The sequence below is a fragment of the Pimephales promelas genome, chromosome 8, assembly GCF_988280905.1.
Source record: "Pimephales promelas chromosome 8, fPimPro1.hap1.1, whole genome shotgun sequence".
Taxonomy (NCBI): Eukaryota; Metazoa; Chordata; class Actinopteri; order Cypriniformes; family Leuciscidae; genus Pimephales; species Pimephales promelas.
Window position 1 is genome coordinate 3,369,173 of NC_142776.1, and position 19,038 is coordinate 3,388,210.

Here is a 19,038-nt window from a genome sequence, read left to right on the forward strand (position 1 = left end):
ATATTCAGAGTAAATAAAAATCATGTTTTTAGGAATAAAATGTTATATAATAATACATGAAACTAAAAAATAGAGATTTCAATCAACGGGACCACTGAAAGCGAGGTTCACAGGTTCAATACCAATTTTTATTTGTCAAATTCAGCAGAACCTCACATTGTCATGTCTTTATAAACAGAAAGCCCTTACAAAACTCCAAGGTACGCAAACATGTCCCCAACAAACCCTTAAAAAAAAAGAAAAAAAGCTCAGATCAGACAGAAGAACAGCAACCATTTTCACTAGGAAACTCACTAAACATTTACGTCGAGAGATATTGGCGAGAGAAAACAAACGTCAGATAAAAGCAGGACAAATATAAACGATTCAATTGAAACAAATAAGGATTTTCCGGTCTGCATCAGTAATTAAAAGTATTCCAGGGTGGTTTCCACGATGACTAAAATGTCAGTCTCTTTGTATGCTATCGTTTGCTGAACAGCAGACCGTTGATGCTTGTGTGGGGGAAAGATAACTAAAAATAGGGAGTGGTACATGCAGAGTCTCAGTCACTGTCGCTGGACGAGGCGTCCTTTTTCTTCGCATCTTTTCTTGGACTTCTAGATTTGTCCTTTGCTCTCTCTTTTGATTTTGGGCTCTCGCTCCTTCTACTTTTCTTGCGTTTATCGCCGTCGCTCTCAGAATCGCTGCTTCCACTGTCGCTCTTTCCTCTCCTCTTCCTCCCGTCTCGTTCTCTTTGGGAAGAGCGTTCTTTGGAGCTTCGGTCCCGTCCTCTGGTTTCCTTGCTCTTCGCCTCATCGGTGCTCTTCCTCTTGTTTCGGTCTTCCGCGTCTCTCCCTCGATCTCGAGCCCTGTCTCGCTCTCTGCTTCTGGAGCGGCGAGAGGACCTTCTGTCCCGGCTGCTGCTGTGACGTCGGTCACGGCCTCTCTCGCGCGATTGGCCGCGCTGACCCCGACCCCTGGACCGGGACCTGCGCGCCTTTTCTCTGCTTCTTGATCGGTCGCGTTGCTGCTCTCCATTGTTCTTCTTTTCCACCTCCTTGGATTTCTCCTTTTCATTCCCTTCCGGATGCTGTTTGGTCCTTTCTTTGCTTCCGCCTTCCTTCTCTCGCTCTTTGGCATCTTTATCCTTCTCTTTTCTGTCCTTGCTGCTCGAGCGTCCTCGTTTGTCATCGGCTTTATCGCGCTTTTCCTTCTCTCTCTTCTTTTCTTTGCTCTTGCTCCGGCTGCGAGCTTTCTTCTTTTCCACATCGGCATCAGTCTTTTTCCGTGCGTCCCGATCTCTGCTTTTGGAGCGATGTTTGTCCCTCTTCCTATCTCTTCCTCTGGACGGACTGCGTGATTTGTCCCGCTTCGCATCTTTCTTCTCGTTCTTTTTTGCTGCTTCTAGTCCCGCAGGTTTGTTTTCGCTGGCTGGTTCAGGGGCATCTGCTTTGTCCTCTGACATATCTCCTCTAAAATTAAAAAAAAATACACATGAAACATTTATTTCAAGATTAAGACTTCGGATTAGTGTTGTCACGGTACCAAAATTTCAGTATTCGGTACCAATACCAGTAAAAATTCACGGTACCAATTTCGGTACCAAAGCTTAGTTTAAATTTACATATATTTAAGTGTTTATCACGGTTACAAGTATGGAAACTGTACATTTGTATTATAAACACTTTAGAAAAAAATTAGATAAAATGACCTAAAATAAACAATAGTATACACTAACACATTTTTAAAGTTGTTTGTAAAATTCTAATCCGTTAACATTTATTTAATGCACAATGAATGAAGTGAACAAACATGAACAATCAAGTGTTTCTATTAAATAACATTTACAAACATTAATTAATGTTGTAAAAATATATTGTTCACTCAATGTGTTGATGTGAAGTAGCTAATGTTGATAAATGGTATCTTATTGTAGCATTACCAAACTATAGGCTACAGGAGAAAAAACATGTTTTATTTGATTTGACTGTACTTTTATTTAATCTAAAACTGCATTCATATTTAATTTTGAAAAGGCTTTTTAAAACTGCCGAGTTATAAAGGCAAGAATACGCCTAGAACTGGCACTGACATTAAATGACATAAATAGGGATGCATCGATACTAATACCAGTACTCTGGTGTCGGTTGGATACTACTGTGCTCATGTACTCGTAAAACTACCCCGAAAGCACTTTAGAGGCCGTTCACATGTCGCGCGTGTTTTTTTTTTTATTATATCTTTGCGCGTGCTTATTCTTTCCAAAGCGCTTGCTCTCACGCGGCGTCTGTCGTTGCTATGCAACGAGTTTTTATTATGAGCACGCTTGCCTCGCGCCTATATTTGAAATTGCGAATTTGCATGTAATCGGCCTCTTATGGCAACGTGACATTAGCCTAATCCAAAATATTTCCATATGTGGCTCTTTCCTGCTTTCGTGTCAACAAGTGGATTCAGAGAGAGAGCCATATCAGCGTTATAAAGAGGACGCAACTGTGCACCTTTCAGACAGCGCGTCTAGAACTGGATTAACCTGGTATTCGGTACCTAGAAAAGCTGGTACCGTAACATTTTTTTTTTTTAGTACCGACTTGGTACCGAAGTACCGAGTTTTTTGACAACACTACTTCGGATTAGGGCTGGGCGAAAAAACACTGAGTTCGACACTGTGAGATCGATGCGCTCGAATTCAGCGGAAAACACAAATGTCTCTGTGATTTAGTTTTTAAGCCGGATGAAACACATCGATGCGCTACAATACAGTCACAAGGCTTTTCAATCTAAATCACCATATTTACCATGGATTTACTGTAGTAACACTAACTGCACCCCGGTATTGTGGCAGAAATGTGGAATATTCATATAGAATATTATTATTAAATGTCGACATCTATAAAGTACTGTAATATACCGTATGTTTTTATTTTACATAGGGCTGGGATAAACGATTATTTTATAAACGATTAATCTAGCGATTATATATTTCGATGCATCGATTAATCTAATGATTCATTTTCCCGGTCCGATTCAATTCATCTCCACGTTAATTGACCAATAGCAATTTATACATGTTGATTAACATATCTGAACGAAAAAAATAAAAAATAAAAACATAAATTCCTTAACATTGCAATATATGTTTATTGCTCTTAAAATTCCAAAATAAAAGACTATACAAGTGCATTCTTAGTCAGAGGTAGCGAGATCCGCTGCTCGTGTGTGTACAGTCTGGTACAAAACACTCAGGTATGACGGCGTAACGTTACGATTATAACGTAAGACTATAGAAACAATGACAGACATTAGCCTCAGTAAAGTTAGCTCAGATTTGTAGTTTTTGTAATTACGTATTTTCAGTCTTATACCTCAACGGTTTTACATCAAACTGCGACTTTCTTGACTTTAAAATATATCTTTTAAATTGACAAACATCATGTGTAATTCAGGGCACAATTCAAACCAGATCAAAATATTTGTTGTCTCTCGCCATTGACTACCATACAATATTTTTCAGAAATAAGGTCCCATGGTGGTCGACCGGAAGGGGAGGGACTTAGGCTCTCTATTGTAGTTTGTTTAACTAATATTATCACTTAAACATATTCTATTATATAAATATTTTAAAACAAATTACAGTGACTTTCCCAAAACTTCCAAACACCCCCCATTTTTATTACTGATCTGCATGATTCACGTGGTTCATGATTTTAGGCTGAAATAACCGGCATTCCGGATTAACTCCCTGAATAAAGTCAGGCGACAAAAATCTATTTCATGATTTTGAAAGAATATCACCCGGTAAAACATGCAGAACTAAAAAAATAAATGTTTCTATTAGGATATTTATTTGAAGAAAAAATTAAGAATTCTGACAATAAAGTGTTTTTAAATTACTGTGCGGGTTTCTACCAACTTTCACTTCGGAGCAAAAATCTGCCTTAAAACTTTAAAAAGATTTTACATTTATCATGATAATTATTGATATTGAATGATTTATTTGCCCATATCGCTCAGCTTCTAATTAAATAAGCTTGAAAAGCCCTCATTATATGAATCCAGACCTGAATATTTGCATGTAATGTAAGATTGGACTTACTTGTCCCCTTTGATCCATCTGTCCTGTGTGGCGCCGGTGTTAGATTTAGCTTTCTGTGTCCTTTGCATCTCCTGCCTCCAGTGTGGAGGCGTCTCACTGCGCCGAAACCGATCCCACGACCGTGAGCGAGACCGAGATGGAGTCCGGTAGCGCTACAGACGGACAGAAGAGATCGTTTTTTTAAATTATTATTAATTATTTTTTTATTAATTGTTTTTTTTTTTCAGCACAGGGTTTTTGTGATATATATGTATTTGATGTGTTTTTATACATGTTGAAATTTGTCTTTTATGTTTTTTATGCAGCATCTTGGCCAGGTCTCTCTTGTAAAAGAGATTTTTAATCTCAATGAGTTTTCACCTGGTTAAATAAAGGATAAATAAAAAAATAATAGATTAAAACAAAATACATAAATGAGCTTTAATTAATAAGGAATAAATTACATTTTAAAAGTTATTTGAGTGTGTAGAGTTTGTACTGTATAATTAGTGATAAAATAAATGAGACTTCTTGCAAAAACAGATCAAATCTTACCGACCCCAGACTTTTGAACTGCAGTGTTTTTACATTTAACTCATAATTGGTCTTTCAAAGCAAACCACAGTTATTCTCACCCTCGGTCCTCTTCCTTTAATCCTGCGCCCTGACCTGGTCATCACCAGCCTTGTTCGGTTCGGCCGCGAATTCGCCATGGGTCTAGAATATAACATACAAGGTATGAACTGGAGGGGAAAACAATAACAAAAATCACACAATATAATATAAATGATCATCCAGAGCATTGCTGAGTGAAATATTAAAATACCACATCTACCTGTCCCTTTCCCTCTCCCTGTCTCTTTCCCTCTGTCTCTCTTTCCCAGAGTCCTCCTTGTTCTGTTCTTTCCCCTGCTCCTCTTCTTTGGCCTTCTGGGGGCTTCGCCTCATTAGGAAGCGGTTTTCCGGAATGGGCGGGACTTCCTCTGGGCGAATGGTTGACAAAGTTTGGGGATCAGCCTCTTCCTCATCAGACCTGGAAAAACATGTTAAACTTCTTACTCCCTTATGATGAAGTTATCAGCACTCAATGCATATAATAAAATTAAACGAACCATATAATTATTGTGGAAATAATATGGCTGATTTTGTTGTCCTTTTGAACAGCCGTGCAGTTAAACTCTGCATTTTATAATCCAGCAGCTGCCGACATGCACAAGAGGCGAGCTATTATTAGAGCTTTTAGTGTGCATGAATGGTCATGTGACGTGTTTTCAGTTGTGTAGCGTGGACGGAGATAGTTTCTGAAACGCCAGTATGGATGTTTTCATTTTAAAGCAAAAACATAAGCCGATTTTTATTTAAAATGTAATTTATGTTGCTTAATGTTTCACATGCAACAGGTGAGCCAGTGCACAATTACTTTTTATGTATTTAAATTTTCTGTGCATCATTTATTTTGTTAAACTACATAAATGGGATGTACCGATATGAAAATTTTGGCCGATACGATAACCGATAATTCTTTATATTTGAAAGCCGATAACCGATATATCGGCCGATAAACTAAATTTTGAGTGCCTGATTACAAAAACAAAAGTCTCACAATTAAATCCACGTCCCAAGCACACAATTATAATGATGTTCTCATTATAGTGTTGTATAGCCGATATGACAGATTTGTGTTGCTCATGTTGTCCCGAACCAGATTTTAATTTTTGAAGAGATTTCAATCATACATCAAGAAATTCAAAAACATAAACAGTTCTCAACAAGCGTCTCAGCTGAAGGGAATAATACATTATTTATCGGTTTTAATATATCGGCCACATTTTCTTAGCAGGCCGATAACAATAACATTAAAAATTAACATATATCGGCCGATACCGATATGCTGGCCGATATATCGTGCATCCCTACTTTTTATGTTAAATTGCTACAGTGAGAAATTTACATTCCCAGGAAAATAGGCGCTTATCAGTTAATCGTTAATCGATCGATAAGGTTGATCAACTAATGATAAATGAATTAATCGATAATTTGCATCCCTATTTTTAATACATAAAACGTTAAGGGTTGTTTATTTTCAGTGCAAGTTTTGGTACGGTGTCGACCTTTTAGTACTGACATGCACAAGGAATGTGGAAAGCAAATTCTTCAAACAAAATCGAATTGTTGAAAGGTGATCGATTCTAATCGTAAATGTCCAAAAGTAAATTGTGTAAGCAAAGTACCCTTTCTTCTCTTTCTTCTTGTGTTTCTGTTCCTTCTTCTTCTTATGTTCCTTCTTGTGTTTCTTCCGTTTCTTTTTCTCCTTCTCTGATTCCTCCGAGTCGGTGGAGCTGTCTGAAGAAGAGTCGTCATCGCTCTCGCTGGATGCCTGATGCTTCTTTTCTTTCTTTGCTAAATGAAGACAGTTAAAACAATACATTAAAACACACACTTTCATCATCTGACGATTAAACAAAGATTAAAGTGTGATGGCCACTATTAACTGTTTGGGATTCAGATATTTTTGCTTGGCTAAGCTTAATTTACAGGAAAACTTTCTGTATGTATTAATAATTCAAGTAAAGCCCCTTGAATAACACGAGCAAACATGAGTGACCGTGAATGTAAATATTGATGTCCATAACACTGGACAGTCTCATCACAATTAATGTAAATTAATAAACGAGAATAATCACAGTGCAAGTTAATTTGTCCAATTTTAGATAAGCAACAAGTCTGACATATTATTTGGGTGTTTGAAAGGCACTATAGACATATAAATTATTATTATTAAAAATATAAGGTCAGCGAGCATACTTTTATTTAAAATGAAATGACGTGTGAAGTTGATCTTTTGTAGCTATAAGCTAATAACTAAAAAAAAAAAAAAATGCATAAAACTTCCTAAAAATGAGAAGAGAAAATATACAATATCACCTTTAGATTTGGGAATAAGTTCCCCACAGTTGAGCACTTTGACCTCAGCATAGGGTCGGCTGTTGGTATCCGTCTTCTGACTCTCGATCATCCGGATCACCTCCTGGCCGGAGATCACCTGACCAAACACCACATGAATTCTGGTGGGGGAAGAGCAACAAAACCATGAAACACTGGACTGCACATATTAAATATACTTCTAATCCATATTCCTTAACAGATCACATTGTGCTGCACACTTACCCGTCCAAGTGAGGAGTTGGTTTTGTAGTTCTATGGTCAGGGACACAAAACAGTGAGGCAGAATGTAAATACAAATCTAACAAACACAAAAACAGTGATTAATGCACACCATAAATCGATTCGGGGCATTATCATCTGCAGTTCATAACTCGTTCAAGACCAGACGAATGCACTGAGGACATTTACAATTATTTTACATCAAGGCTGCAAAAAAAGAGATAGTTGCAGATTATCATCCATTATCCAAGAGGACAGTAGGGACGCCTGAAGAAGCCTGTGTGTTGCACTCACATAAAGAACTGTGAGCCGTTGGTGTCTTTCCCTCTGTTCGCCATCGACAGAAGGTACTCCTTGGTATGTTTCGTTGTGAAGCTTTCATCTAGAAAAAGAAAAATGGCAAGATATTGAACCCAGGGTTGTTATTAATATTGATAAGTCAAATCTTAAGGACACTCACCTTCAAAGAATCCTCCATATATAGATTCTCCACCTCGGCCATTCCCTGTTAAGGCAAACATGTCTGTCAAATGTCACCACACACAGGGTAAACATAATACAACAGAAAAAAAGCAAGACAATGGTACCTTCAGTGAAGTCTCCTCCTTGTATCATGAAGTCCTTCACTATCCTATGGAACAGACTTCCTTTATAGTGCAATGGTTTTTGGGTGGTCTTGCCAAGTCCTTTCTCACCTGGAGAGGAAAACCATCACAATGCATAAATACAAACACGTGGGGCGTTTCTCTAAAGTAACGTGAGGTAAGTTGATCGTCGAGAATAGCAGTGGTCTCCACGATACATTTGGGCTCTTGGGAAACCCATCCCAGGACAGTGCAATACTTGGGCTGTATCCGAAATCGCATACTTCCCTATTATGTAGTAGGTGAAAAGCAGTGTGTCAAAAATTCACAGTTTCCATAAAACAGTAGGCAAAAAGTAATTGACCAATTGTCTCTCCTGTTCATATATATATAAAAAGATACATATAAAACTGCTAAGATTTAAAAATGTGAAATTTAGAGACAGATTTACTTTTTTTTTTGCTTGTATTTTTTTACCTGTGCACAGGCAGCGGAAGTTTTCACATGTCTTGGGACACACATCAGAGAAAAGCTCAATGACGACTCGCCCCGCTGTAGAAAGGAAAACCGGGAGAGAAAGATTACAGAGAAATAAATCCCACGTTTTCAGAAATTAAAGAACAGCTGTCTTACAAAGTGTATATTGAGTCTTACCTGGCACATTGCTGATGCCAACGTCAAAGAAGCAGCGAGGACGCTGCGCCTTCACCCCCATCACGCTGCAAACACAAAGCACACATCAAACTGTAGGTCCAGTAACAGATCTGTGCTTGCAGACTCAATACCACACCAGTGAACAAACTAATGCACTCTTTAAAGTGCGTGCACTTTTGATTTAGTTGTGCATTATAACATGGATATGTCTATGATCAGATTTTGAAACCCACCATAGAGAACACTGGATTTATTTACTATATATCAACAGTTTTTTGCCTACTCTTGAGCATTAATGGAGTAATATGTCAATGTAAGTTAACCACTGTGAACACGTCAAAAAAAGATCAATTCACGGTTTTGATATTCTAAATAAATTTTTTAACAAAACAATCATTTAAACCTTTATTTTCCGTCATGCTGCATGTTGTCCTAGCCTGGCACAGATAACGTTAAGCTAATAATAGCTGAAACCACCAGCACCACATCCAGTGTATCACATTGTTTAAACTGCATTATTATCAAACTTAGACTCGTGATATAATGTGTATAATCAGCACAGTTTGCTTTTAAGTTACCAGCAATAAAATCGTAACATTGAACCTTTTAATGATTGAATGATTAGCATGCTAACATGCTATATGTGTCCATTATTGCGTATTATAATATTTCCATTTCGTTCTTCCCTTCTTACTAGTAAACTAGGAGTTTAACTTACATGTTTGATCCAAGTTAAACCGGTTATACTAAAATGAAGAGAATATAAACAACATTGACTGTCGTTCTCGTGTCCTCAGCGCGCAGGTCTGAAAAAATGGCGCCGTGACGACTAGCAGAGCACTCTGGGTAAAAATTACATGCGGTTTGTAGTTTCGCTAACCCTCTTTCGGCAACCCTTAATTAATTTATTGAAGAAAAGAAAAAAAGAATTCTTTTAAAAAAAACTTTTACTGACAATTTACTCACCCCCATGTCAACCAAGATGTTCAGAAATTAAGCATTTTGATGAAAACATTCCAGGATTTTGTCCATATAATGGACTTCATTGGGAACCAAACGGTTCAAGGTCCAAATGAGAGTTTCAGTGCAGCTTCAAAGGGCTTTAAACGACACCAGACGATGAATAAGGGTCTTATCTAGGATCCTTCGAGTCATGACTCGAAAAAAGATTTGTTCATTTTGAATGATGAACGAGTTCGAACAGGAGAGTCACAAATGCTCATCACAGAACAGAGCAAGGCAACCATTTGTGCTTGTAAAACTTAAACTTTGTTATTTATTTTTTAAATGACCAATCGTTTCACTTGACAAGACCATTATTCATCGTCTGGTGTCGTTTAAAGCCCTTTGAAGCTGCACTGAAATTCTCATTTGGACCTTGAACCGTTTGGTCCCCATTAAAGTGCATTATATGAAACTGAAACTGTCTTTTGGACCTTGACCCATTTGGTTCCCATTGAAGTCCATTATATGGAGAAAATCCTGGAATGTTTTCATCAAAAACCTTAATTTCTTTTCGACTAAAGAAAGAAAGACATGGACATCTTGGATGACATGGGGGTGAGTAAATTATCAGCAAAAGTTTTTTTTTTTTTTAAAGTGAACTCCTTTAATACGAACACTTACTATTCTATGTCTATTTAAACAAATAAATAACTTGCTACATGTACTGTGATAGACTAACTGGGATTGGTCACAGCACCGTTTGCATATTGTTCCCCTACAGTAGTTTGATTGCTTCTATTACTCTAGTCCTCATTCACATGGATCAAAGTGTCTGCTAGATGATTAAATGTAAATGTAATGCAAGACAAAATATCATATATAAAATGTTTTATGCAGAATATGAAATGATGAAGCTCTTCAAGAAAACACTAGACAGAAACAAACAGGCTGTTTTTGACAAAACCAACACCATCTGGTCTCAGACATCAGAATGTGTTTGCTGGAGTGTGATGGACATGTTTGTCCCACCTAAAGACAGTCAGATGGTTCTCCTGATGCTTTGGCAGCAAACACAGCATTGCGTTTTTTGTGTTTATCCTCTGTATGTTCATTTCAAACCCTTTTTTATGATTAACATAAACAGTAAGTCATTTAGCACCCTAAGAGTACTGAAAGAAATAGTGTCTAGTCCAGCTTTACAAAAGCAGTGTAATAAATGAAAACTAAAAAGTCAATGATCAATGAATGCTGTAAAAAATAATGTGACGAGCCAGAATATCTCACTTTTTTATTTTTGCAATGATCAGGGAAATCAACTGTGCTAGAAAAACAGCACAAGTTAGTTGATAGGGTTTAAAAATGTTTATTTTACAAAATAAAATGCATATACATACAGCAACCTACTAGTATTGAAGTAGAATACTAGAGTTATTATTTTTATCACAGTATAATAACAACACAGAAATAGGCACGCACCTGTTCTAGCTGTCACGGCATTACATGAAAAATGACTTGTTCACACACACACATACACATTCATGTCACATTATCTGTTAAATCTAAAATGTAAAGGAAAAAATACTTTAGAGAACCCAAAGCTTTTTTGCACTTTGGCTTCTCATTTCAGACTACGCTTAAATGACCACAGACAGCTGTGCGCTGAGGTCAAAGGTCACATGACCATTTGGAGTCAAACTTTAAAAAAGGGGTTTTATTTAGAGTTTGGGCATCCTGGCCGCATTCAGACGCATGCCAACGCAAGAGGAGCCGGAAGCGTAGCGCATCTCTCTCAGCATGCCGCTCCATGTCTTTTTGTCATCTTCATACCTGTGAAAGAAAGCAGATAAATACATGTATCATATATCAATAGCTGTATATGGTTTCTGCGACACTAATGGGGCCTATCGGAATTATAAAAATATAGCATATACAGCTCCCCGACTCAGACATTACAAACACAGCTCTTATGGGTGCTTGTGAAGACATGCCTCAACAGGTAAAAGTAGGAATACTTTTAGCTGTGTTGCTTTGTGTCATGAAAGCAATTGAGTATACTAAGCGTGTTGACTATAATAAACCCATCCAACATATCTCACCATGTTTTTTTTGACATGCACCACAATAGTTTGCGGCTGTTTAACCTCTTAACTGTCACTCCCCTTTTTTTGAATAGACATGGAAATGCACATTTCAAACTTAAATGGTTGTAATTCAAGAATGCTTTGGGATATACACCTACAACAAGATTGGTCTTGTTTTAAAGAAGACATTTGGCAGATTTTTGTATAAGTGAAATAAATTAAGAAAGTTAAACAGAAAAAAGTTATAGAAGTTTGAGTTTATGGAAATGTTCAATGTAAAAAAAAATTATTCATATTTTATATAAAATATATATTTTCAAAACCTGGGCTACTCTAAAACTGCAGAAAAATCAAAGGCAAAAATCTGAACAAGTTGTGTTTCAAATTTTAGGTTGATATCTCAAAAAAAGAGCTTTCTGTGAGATTTTGTTTGGGTGCAGTACCAGACTTTTTCACTAGGGCACAATCATCCTCCATTACTGCCCATATAAGGGCGCCGCCATTTCCATGTGTTTTGAGTGATCCGAACTATCATTTACACAATTTATGAAGTAGAGATCCTATTCAGAAGTAGAATGGGAAGTTAGGCAGATTTTGATATGAATTTAACCTCTAAGAACACATACAAAGAACACACATGTGCGTTATAGCTTATTGCCACATCACAAATGGAGAATTTTTTTTTTTTTTCGTAATATTTAAAACGTTTTCAGACCTTTTTTTCTGAAAATAATTGAATTGATGCAATCTTTGGAACTCTTGGCATGAAAACAAACTGAGGTTTCTACCTTTTTTTCATGATTTTCATGAACTATTCAGACCTTTATTTTGATTTTCATTGCTATTTCAAAATAAAGGTCTGAACATGCTTTGTGAGTATGAAAATATTCTTGTTGCGAATTAATAAATTACGGCTCCTGTGTAATTTATTTTGAAAATCACCCAATATGGAAACTAGAGTTTGTAAGCTTTCAAATGATATATAGTTTTTTATAGTATACAATATTACTTAAGGTCTTTTCTAAGATATTATTGTTTTAAAAATATAATGGCAAGCGTCCCACCTGTGGGACGAGACAGTTAAGGGGTTAAATTTGTTAATATTATAAACTGGTACATTTGTCTTTTTTTGATGAAGCTGGATGGTATAGCGGGTTGCATTACAATGCCCCGTTTTCTTTGACATGTTTAATTTTTAAAGGTCTAAATGCAGGGAAATAATTTGGCTTGAACCTCTGAATGTCTTCAGTAAAAAATCTAAACATAATTCACCTTTAGGAAGGAAACTTCCTTACTCATATTTTGAGATCCAAATTGCAGGGCTTTTTCTTGGAACTTGAACTAATTAGTTGGTTTATTCATTGACTGTTTGGTTGGATAACACGAAATCAGGATGACTTACTGCCAAACGTCAGTGATCTCGGAGGGTCCGACGCTTTTGTCTTCCAACTCTACAATAGCAAAGCCGCCAATTGCGAAGAGGTTTCCTCCGGTGCTCACAAGATTCACAGAGCTGCGTTCTTGGGGGAAGTCTGTGAATGTGTCCCACCTGAGAACAAATGATATGAATTCATTTAATGCATTGTATAGGTTTTTACATGCAGAAACAGTGAAGAGATGCACAAGAATTCAACTAAATCTTATTTGGTATGGCAAGGTATCGATTGAGTTTGTTCAGGCGCACTACACGCAGTGAGGAACAGTGCTTTATAGTCAACTAAAACTATTGAAATGAAGCTGAAATAGAATAAAATATCATTTAAAACTGAAATTCATTTTAAATTCTAACATTACTAAAACTAGAACTGAAATAAAAATAAATGAAAGCTAAATGACAAAAACACTTAAACTAAAGTGAAAATAAATACTATAAAAGTATATCAATAATCCTAAAATAACAATGGTGTGGAATCATACTTGTTTGTTCCAAAATCGTAGGCTTCAGATAGAGCGATGAGTCCTCCTTCGTTCACTCCGCCAGCTACAATGATTTTCCCTTTATGAACAACGGCCCCAAACATTGCTCTGCCCGTCTTCATAGCAGCCAGTTCTCGCCATTCAGACTGCTTGTGGTTGTACACGAACATTTTATTGACAGCTTTGCTGTGAGAGAGACAAGAGAGATTTCAGGAGTTTTACTGGGCACGGATTTGTGTTAGCTTTGAACTTAAAATCAAAACTTTATAAAGTTATTTCTGTCATGACAACTCTCGAGTGTTTGGCGTGGTAATGGATAAGACAATGTTGGTATGTTTGGTCTTGGCAGAACAGATGCAAATGCTGACCAAGTATTTAAAGGTTGAACTGCGTGCTCATTGGCTACTGATACAACAGGAACCAATCAGCTGAGCCCGATAGAGAATTATGTGATTGCTAGAGTTTCATGACTTGGTATTTACATTTATAATTCAAATTCTTGGTGATATTGTGCAAAAATTAATTAGTGCACATTATTTGAAAGAAAAAAGTGTTTTTTAATCATTAGTAACTTGTGCTTTGCCATAAACTGACTTTTTTATTATTTATATACTTATACAATGTTAAAGAAATAACTATTCAGAGCGGTAATAATTAGTAATAATAATGTATAAGCTGCTCGATGTCAATAAAAGATGAAGATTTTCATGAACATGAACGCAAAATTGATTCCTCATGATAAGAGGGATTCACACTGCATTGACAGACCAACTACAGTACATCACTTCTCAGATTCAACATGTTCAACCGATGAAAACCAGTTGACAGATTCTGACAAAACTGATCTGACAAAACCCAACGAAGTGTCTATTGCCTTAAAGGAGTCATTCACTTTAAAAAAAACTTTTGCTGATAATTTACTCACCCCCATGTCATCCAGGATGTCCACGTCTTTCTTTCTTCAGTCGAAAAGAAATTAAGGATTTGATGAAAACATTCCAGGATTTTCTCCAAATAATGGACTTCATTGGGAACCAAACGGTTCAAGGTCCAAATGAGAGTTTCAGTGCAGCTTCAAAGTTCATCAAAATGAGCGAATCTTTTTTCGAGTCATTTCGTTCGTTGAATGAACCAAATGACTCGAAAAAAGATTCGTTCATTTTGATGAATGAGTTCGAACAGGAGAGTCACGAACGCCCATCACAGAACAGAGCAAGGCGACCATTTGTGCTTATAAAACTTAAACTTTTTTATTTATTTTTGAGATGAGAGATTGTTTCGCTTGATAAGACCCTTATTCATCGTCTGGTGTCGTTTAAAGCCCTTTGAAGCTGCACTGAAACTCTCATTTGGACCTTGAACCGTTTGGTTCCCATTGAAGTCCATTATATGGAGAAAAATCCTGGAATGTTTTCATCAAAAATCTTAATTTCTTTTCGACTGAAGAAAGAAAGATGTGGACATCTTGGATGACATGGGGGTGAGTAAATTATCAGCAAAAGTTTTTTCAAAAGTGAACTACTCACTTTGTACAGAGGATTGTTGAGAAACTTTGACAGCTGCGGACTCCACCATCTGCGTGAATGAAAGCACCAATGATCTTACTTGTCATCTGTCTTTCCTCCAATGCAGTACACCAGGTTGTTATGTGAGACAACTGCATGGCCGTGAACACGCAGAGGAAGTTTCTTGGTCTCGCTCCATTTCATCTTTCTGCAATGAAATGAAACATTGAAGACACACGCCTGAGCCAGAAGCAGTTGAACAGACATTTTAGATGAATTCATACTCGGTGTCATAACACATGACTGAGTCGAGGGACTCGTTGGTCTGCAGGTCTTTGCCGGCGACGGCGAACAGCTGGTGTTCACATTCACCCAGACTGAACAGGCATCGGGGGCTGGGCATCGGTGGCATTGCCCTCCATTCAGCAGCGATACTGTCCAGCTGGAGACGACAAAATAGTTTTAAAACTTCGGTTCACTATGGTTCAACTCATTAACATCAGATTAGACATCATGAACTAACAATTAACAATTATTTATTACAACGTAGGTTCATGCTCACTTAAAAATGTTGATTATGCATATTATTTCATGTTAATCCAGCTCTTAAATAAAGTGATGTATACTTGATTGCTTGTTGTTACAAAATAAAAACTATATTATTGCTCAGCTCTAATTTGCTAAATGAGACTATAAGGGATAAAGAGATCAAGATATTATAAACATTAACATCGTTCTTTACTGTAAAGCTGAAATAATGTGTATCGTGAAAAGTGTTATACAAAGAAATTCGACTTGACTTGATAGGTACAGTACATGCATAGGTAATTCATATTGGTTCACAACATTCATGTTAATTTATAAAACCTGAAACAATAAAACTGTATTAGTATATGTAGAATATAATGCGACCTAAATGCGTAAAAGTATTGATCATTGTTGGTTCATGATGTTCAGTGTTAAAGGAGTAGTTCACTTTTTAAAAAACTTTTGCTGATAATTTACTCACCCCCATGTCATCCAAGATGTCCACGTCTTTCTTTCTTCAGTCGAAAAAAAAAAATTAAGGTTTTTGATGAAAACATTCCAGGATTTTTCTCCATATAATGGACTTCAATGGGAACCAAACGTTTCAAGGTCCAAAAGACAGTGTCAGTGCAAACTGCAAACTGTTCAAAGGGCTTTAAACGATTCCAGACGATGAATAAGGGTCTTATCAAGTGAAACGGTCGCTCATTTAAAAAAAAAAGTTTAAGTTTTATAAGCTCAAATGGTCGCCTCGCTCTGTTCTGTGACGCACGTTCGTGACTCTCCTATTCGAACTCGTTCATTAAAATGAATGAATTTTTCCAGAGTCAACTCGTTCATTTCGTTCGTTGAATGAACCAAATGACACGAAAAAAGATTTGTTCATTTTGATGAACGAGTTCGAACAGGAGAGTCACGAACGCGCATCACAGAACAGAGCAAGGCGAGCATTTGAGCTTATAAAACTTAATCTTTGTTATTTATTTATTAAATGAGCGATCGTTTCTCTAGATAAGACCCTTATTCATCATCTGGTGTTGTTTAAAGCCCTTTAAACAGTTTGCAGTTTGCACTAAAACTCTCATTTGGACCTGGAACCATTTGGTTCCCATTGAAGTCCATTATATGAAGAGAAATCCTGGAACGTTTTCATTAAAAACCTTAATTTCTCTTCGACTGAAGAAAGAAAGACATGGACATCTTGGACGACATGGTTGTGAGTAAATTATCAGCAAAAGTTTTTTTAAAAGTGAACTACTCCTTTAACAAACTGAACCTTATTGTAAAGAATTATCGCAAGCTGTTTTGCAACTGTGGACTGAAAAAAAAATGAAATGAAATTGATTTAAGTTTGCAGATGAGAGAATATTTCTGTGCTGCCTGGTCCGGACTGGATAAATGCAGGTGGACCAGCGTAAAGACTACGGAGGTAAAGCTAGTTTAAGAAACCTAGTCTGGTTCCCATCCCACCAACACCCAATTCTCAAAGTTGACTTGTACCTGGTAGAAGTAGCACTGCAGTGGAGACTCTTTGCTTTCCTCATCAACGAACAAGCCCCCGATGACAAAGAGCTGGTTCTTCTTGGTGCAGAAACTCACGTGGTTCTTCGGCACTTGCTCTGACACGGCGGCCAGAAAACACTCGTTCTCGGCCACGTCGTACGCAACAACCGCCGTGTCATTGATCATGACGATCAGATCCCGTCCGTACATGCCCAGCCTACGAGTGTCGTTCAAGTAACCCGGCAGCAGCTCCTCCTCTCCCTCTTCTCCGGCCTCTCCTTCCTTCTTCTCTTTGGGTTTCGTCTCGGGGAGTTTTCCTCCGAAGGCATCTTTGATGACCTGCAGCTTCTTCAAGACTTCAGGATCGGCCTTGATCACGTCATCGGTCTCCACCTTGTCCCGGAAGTACTTCTCTGGGAGCAAGCGGAAGCGGATGCAGTCGAAAACTTCTCCTAGGCTCTTGGCGCGCTTGGCCTTGTCGCTGCGCACCCACTTCATCGCAGACTCGAACACGACTTCTTCTTTCTCCACATTGAGCATGTCTCCACCAATCAGGGCCAAGAGCTCGTGAGGCGCCAGTTGAAGGAACTCCTCCTCGGCAGACACGGTTTCGAAGCGGTCGGCGATGAAATCGCGAGCCGCTATGGCGAGCCTGGGAACGCTGAGGACAAGGCCGAGCCGGAAAACGGCGAGACAATTGGACAGCGAAAGCTTCTGCTGAAGATAGTTCACGCACACTGTAAACACCGAGGGAATCTGGAAACGGTTCGCCACGGCAAAAATCTCCTGAACGTTGTCGTCCGTCAAGTCGATCTCAGCCGAATACAGATACTGGATGACCATGTCCATGATGGTGGGGTCGACGTCATCCAGAACCACTTCTTTGCCGCTGTCCTTCTCCTTGCCGTCCTCGGAGAAGAAGAGCTCTCTGAAGTAGGGGCTGCAGGCGGCCATGATCAGGCGATGGCAGGGAAAGCTGCGGTCACCGATTTTTAAAGTGCAGTCCACAAACTTGTTCTCATTCAGAAGTTCCTTCAGTCCATCCTGCAACAAGGTGCTCTGGAACAGCCGCAGCTCCTCCTTTATGGCTTTGGGATCCATGCTGTTGTGTTTCGAGATGGGAAATGAAGGGCTAGAGGAGAAAGAAGTGGAGAAAGTGGCTGCAGGTCTGCTCGCCACACCGTCCGGGCTGGAAAAGGACAGAGCGCTGAAAAGATTCCCAGGGTGAAGGGGTTGTTATTTAATCCTGCCGTTCTAAATATAACCATCCCGCTCTCGTCCACCCCTCCTCAATCCTGGTTGTGAAGAAGGGGATCCCAATGTGATGGCCAGCCAAGACGCCAGGACGGGCCACACGTAAAGACTTGAGGAGACCTACGAGTCTGCAAGTTGTACCAATCCAATTCTTGTCGTCTATATTACATCTAGAAGATTCGGTGAGTTCAATTCCTCACATGAATGAAGGGTTCGCTCGCTTGCAGGGTTTAGAGACAGCTGCGACTACAACAGGTGACGGGCCATTTTCAGCTGCCTCGAGTCACCCAAACTTTATTACACATGCGTCAGATCCTGGGAACAACTGCTACTTGGAAAAAAAGTGCAAAACGGGACATCTTTGAAGCTTATTTATCCCACAAGTTTTATAGTAGTAACATTAAAGGAGTAGGTCCCTTTAAAAAAAAAAACTTTTGCTGATAATTTACTCACCCCCATGTCGTCCGCGTCTTTCTTTCTTTTCAGGTTTTTGATGTAAACATTCCAGGATTTTTCTCCATATAATGAATTTCAATGGGAACCAAACGGTTCAAGGTCCAAATGAGAGTTTCAGTGCTGCTTCAAACGACACCAGACGATGAATAAGGGTCTTATCTAGCGAAACGATCGCTCATTTAAAGTTTATAAGCACAAATGCTCACCTTGCTCTGTTCTGTGATGCGTGTTCGTGACTCTCCTGTTCGAACTCGTTCATCAAAATGAAGGAATCTTTTTTCGAGTCATGATTCGAAGGGACCTAGATAAGACCCTTATTCATCGTCTGGTGTCGTTTAAAGCTCTTTGAAGATGCACTGAAACTGTCTTTTGGACCTTGAAACGTTTGG

The 19,038-nt window shown here is 38.3% G+C and overlaps 2 protein-coding genes across 4 annotated transcripts; both read right to left on the reverse strand.

The window, feature by feature from the left end:
- Window positions 1–106: 106 nt before the first annotated feature.
- ppig (peptidylprolyl isomerase G (cyclophilin G)) lies at window positions 107–9,324 on the reverse strand. 2 transcript variants are annotated; one of them, XM_039649018.2, is made up of 13 exons: window positions 9,179–9,324; window positions 8,461–8,525; window positions 8,284–8,358; window positions 7,810–7,917; window positions 7,683–7,727; window positions 7,517–7,604; window positions 7,226–7,255; window positions 6,983–7,122; window positions 6,289–6,457; window positions 4,893–5,090; window positions 4,693–4,774; window positions 4,079–4,230; window positions 107–1,454 (listed from the first exon to the last, which is right to left on the reverse strand). In XM_039649018.2, exons 2-13 carry the CDS (start codon window positions 8,519–8,521, stop codon window positions 545–547), a joined length of 2,058 nt encoding a protein of 685 aa, XP_039504952.2. In that variant the 5' UTR covers window positions 8,522–8,525; window positions 9,179–9,324; the 3' UTR covers window positions 107–544. The 2 variants fall into 2 exon arrangements, with proteins under 2 accessions (XP_039504952.2, XP_039504953.2); XM_039649019.2 differs by lacking the exons at window positions 8,461–8,525; window positions 9,179–9,324 and having other exon boundaries at window positions 7,226–7,301; window positions 8,284–8,306.
- Window positions 9,325–10,679: 1,355 nt separating this feature from the next.
- klhl41b (kelch-like family member 41b) lies at window positions 10,680–18,630 on the reverse strand. 2 transcript variants are annotated; one of them, XM_039648460.2, is made up of 6 exons: window positions 16,937–18,630; window positions 15,193–15,350; window positions 15,009–15,116; window positions 13,404–13,589; window positions 12,889–13,035; window positions 10,680–11,232 (listed from the first exon to the last, which is right to left on the reverse strand). In XM_039648460.2, exons 1-6 carry the CDS (start codon window positions 18,038–18,040, stop codon window positions 11,121–11,123), a joined length of 1,815 nt encoding a protein of 604 aa, XP_039504394.2. In that variant the 5' UTR covers window positions 18,041–18,630; the 3' UTR covers window positions 10,680–11,120. The 2 variants fall into 2 exon arrangements, with proteins under 2 accessions (XP_039504394.2, XP_088989870.1); XM_089133744.1 differs by having other exon boundaries at window positions 15,193–15,324; window positions 16,911–18,630.
- Between the last annotated feature and the right edge of the window lie 408 nt (window positions 18,631–19,038).

Excerpts from the sequence above, each read along its gene's own strand:
- ppig (XM_039649018.2), bottom strand. The coding sequence starts at position 8,521 with ATGGGGGTGAAGGCGCAGCGTCCTCGCTGCTTCTTTGACGTTGGCATC. Across the intron at positions 8,359-8,460 it reads TGGCATCAGCAATGTGCCAG|CGGGGCGAGTCGTCATTGAG; the intron begins GTAAGACTCAAT and ends TCCTTTCTACAG. Across the intron at positions 7,918-8,283 it reads CTTCCGCTGCCTGTGCACAG|GTGAGAAAGGACTTGGCAAG; the intron begins GTAAAAAAATAC and ends TTTCCTCTCCAG.
- klhl41b (XM_039648460.2), bottom strand. The coding sequence starts at position 18,040 with ATGGATCCCAAAGCCATAAAGGAGGAGCTGCGGCTGTTCCAGAGCACC. Across the intron at positions 15,351-16,936 it reads TGCAGTGCTACTTCTACCAG|CTGGACAGTATCGCTGCTGA; the intron begins GTACAAGTCAAC and ends TGTCGTCTCCAG. Across the intron at positions 15,117-15,192 it reads GTCATGTGTTATGACACCGA|AAAGATGAAATGGAGCGAGA; the intron begins GTATGAATTCAT and ends ATTTCATTGCAG.